General features: G+C 40.9%; 1 protein-coding gene across 1 annotated transcript; it reads left to right on the top strand.

Moving 5' to 3' along the window:
- Nucleotides 1–1,368: 1,368 nt before the first annotated feature.
- LOC118594416 (mitochondrial import inner membrane translocase subunit TIM16-like) lies at nt 1,369–1,743 on the top strand. The gene has a single exon (XM_036204256.1). The coding sequence runs from the start codon at nt 1,369–1,371 to the stop codon at nt 1,741–1,743; it is 375 nt and encodes a 124-aa protein (XP_036060149.1).
- Nucleotides 1,744–1,993: the final 250 nt, after the last annotated feature.

The raw sequence follows: 1,993 nt of genomic DNA, 5'->3' as shown, positions 1-1,993 counted from the left end.
GAGTGAGTGCATAACATGTTTGTCTTTCTGGGTTTGGGTTACCTCACTCAGGATGATTTTTTTTTCTAGTTTCATCCATTTGTCTGCTAATTTCATTATGACTTTTTTTAACAGCTGAATAATATTCCATCGTGTAATTGTACCACATTTTCTTTATCCATTCTTTGATTGAGGGGCATCTAGATTGAGCAAGTGTCCTCATGATGTGATTGAGCATCCTTTGGGTATATGCCCAAGATTGGTATATCTGGGTCTTATGGTAGATTGATTCCCGACTTTCAGAGAAATTGCCATATTGATTTCCAAAGTGGCTGTACAAGTTTGTATTCCCACCAACAGAGGAGGAGTATTCTTGCTCCACATCCTCTCCAACATAAGTTGCCATCAGTGTTTTTGATCTTAGCAATCCTGACAGGTGTAAGATGGTATAACAAACTCATTTTGAGTTGCATTTCCCTGATGACTAAGGATGTTGAGCTATTCCTTAAATGTGTTTGGCCATTTGAGATTCTTCTATTGAGAATTTTCTGTTTAGGTCTGCATCCATTTTTAATTGGATTATTTGGTATTTTGATGTCTAGTTTCTTGAGTTCTTTATATGTTATGGAGATCAGCCCTCTGCCAGATATGAGGTTGGTAAAGATCTTTTCCCATTCTGTATGCTGCTGTTTTGTCTTATTTACTGTGTCATTTGCCTTATAGAAGCTTCTCAGTTTCAAGAAGTCCCATTTATTAATTTATTGTTGCTTTCAGTGTCTGTGCTACTGGTGTTATACTTAGGGAGAGATCTCCTGTGCCAATGTGTTCAAAGTTACTTCTTATTTTATCTTCTATCAGGTTAAGTGTGACTAGACTTACACTGAGTTCTTAGATCCACTTGGACTTGAGTTTTGTGTATGGTGGTAGATATGTGTCTATTTGCATTCTTCCATGTCAATATCCAGTCATTTGTTGAAGATGCTTTCTTTCTTCCATTGTACAATTTTGGCTTCTTTGTCAAAAATTAGGTGTTCATAGATATACAGATTAATGTCAATTCCATTCCATTTATCCCTGTGTCTGTTTGTATGCTAATACAAAGCTGTTTTTATTATGATAGCTTTATAAGAGCTTGAACTCAGCAATGATGATTCCTCCAGAAGTTCCTTTTTTTTTTTGTATAGGATTGTTTTGGCTATCCTTGGTTTTAGTTTTAGTTTTTGTTTTTTTGTTCATATGAAGTTGAGAATTGTTCTTTTGAGGCCTCTAAAGAATGGTGTTGGGTCAGTCTCCCTTGTTTGCTGACCCACCAGCAGCCCATGAGCTGGTGCCCCTGGGTTGGGACGCGGCGCCCGTGCTCCTGAGGCACAGTGGCCGCCATGGCCCTCCATGGCCAAGTACCTGGTCCAGATCATTGTGATGGGTGTGCAGGTGGTGGGCAGAGCCTTTGCCCGGGCCCTGAGGCAGGAGTTTGCAGCAAGCCAGGCAGCGGCTGATGCTTGGGGTCGAGGTGGGCACCAGTCTGCAGGTGCATCCAACCTCTCTGGCCTCAGCCTTCAAGAGGCCCAGCAGATTCTCAATGTCTTCAAGCTGAATCCCGAGCGGGTCCAGAATTATGAACACCTATTTAAGGTGAATGATAAGTCCGTGGGAGGCTCTTTCTACTTGCAGTCAAAGGTTGTCTGTGTGAAGGAACGTCTAGATGAGGAACTCCAAATACAAGCCCAGGAAGTCAGAGAGAAAGGGCAGATGCCCAAAACGTGACTGCTGGCCACTCCCTACCCCACCTATTGCCTCATAATTTATAGCTTGGTAATAAATGTCTTTTCCATGTTAAAAAAAAAAAAAGAATGGTGTTGGGGTTTTGATGGAGATTGCATTGAATCTGTAGATTGGTAAGATTGCCACTTTTACTATGTTGATTCTACCTATCTGAGAGCGTGAGAGATCTTTTCATTTTCTGATATCTTCCTTAATTTCTTCCTTCAATGACTTAAGTTCTTGTCACACAGGT

Source organism: Onychomys torridus, chromosome 13, assembly GCF_903995425.1.
Source record: "Onychomys torridus chromosome 13, mOncTor1.1, whole genome shotgun sequence".
Taxonomy (NCBI): domain Eukaryota; kingdom Metazoa; phylum Chordata; class Mammalia; order Rodentia; family Cricetidae; genus Onychomys; species Onychomys torridus.
Note: the sequence above shows the minus strand (reverse complement) of the source record. Positions and strands in the feature narration are given on the sequence as shown.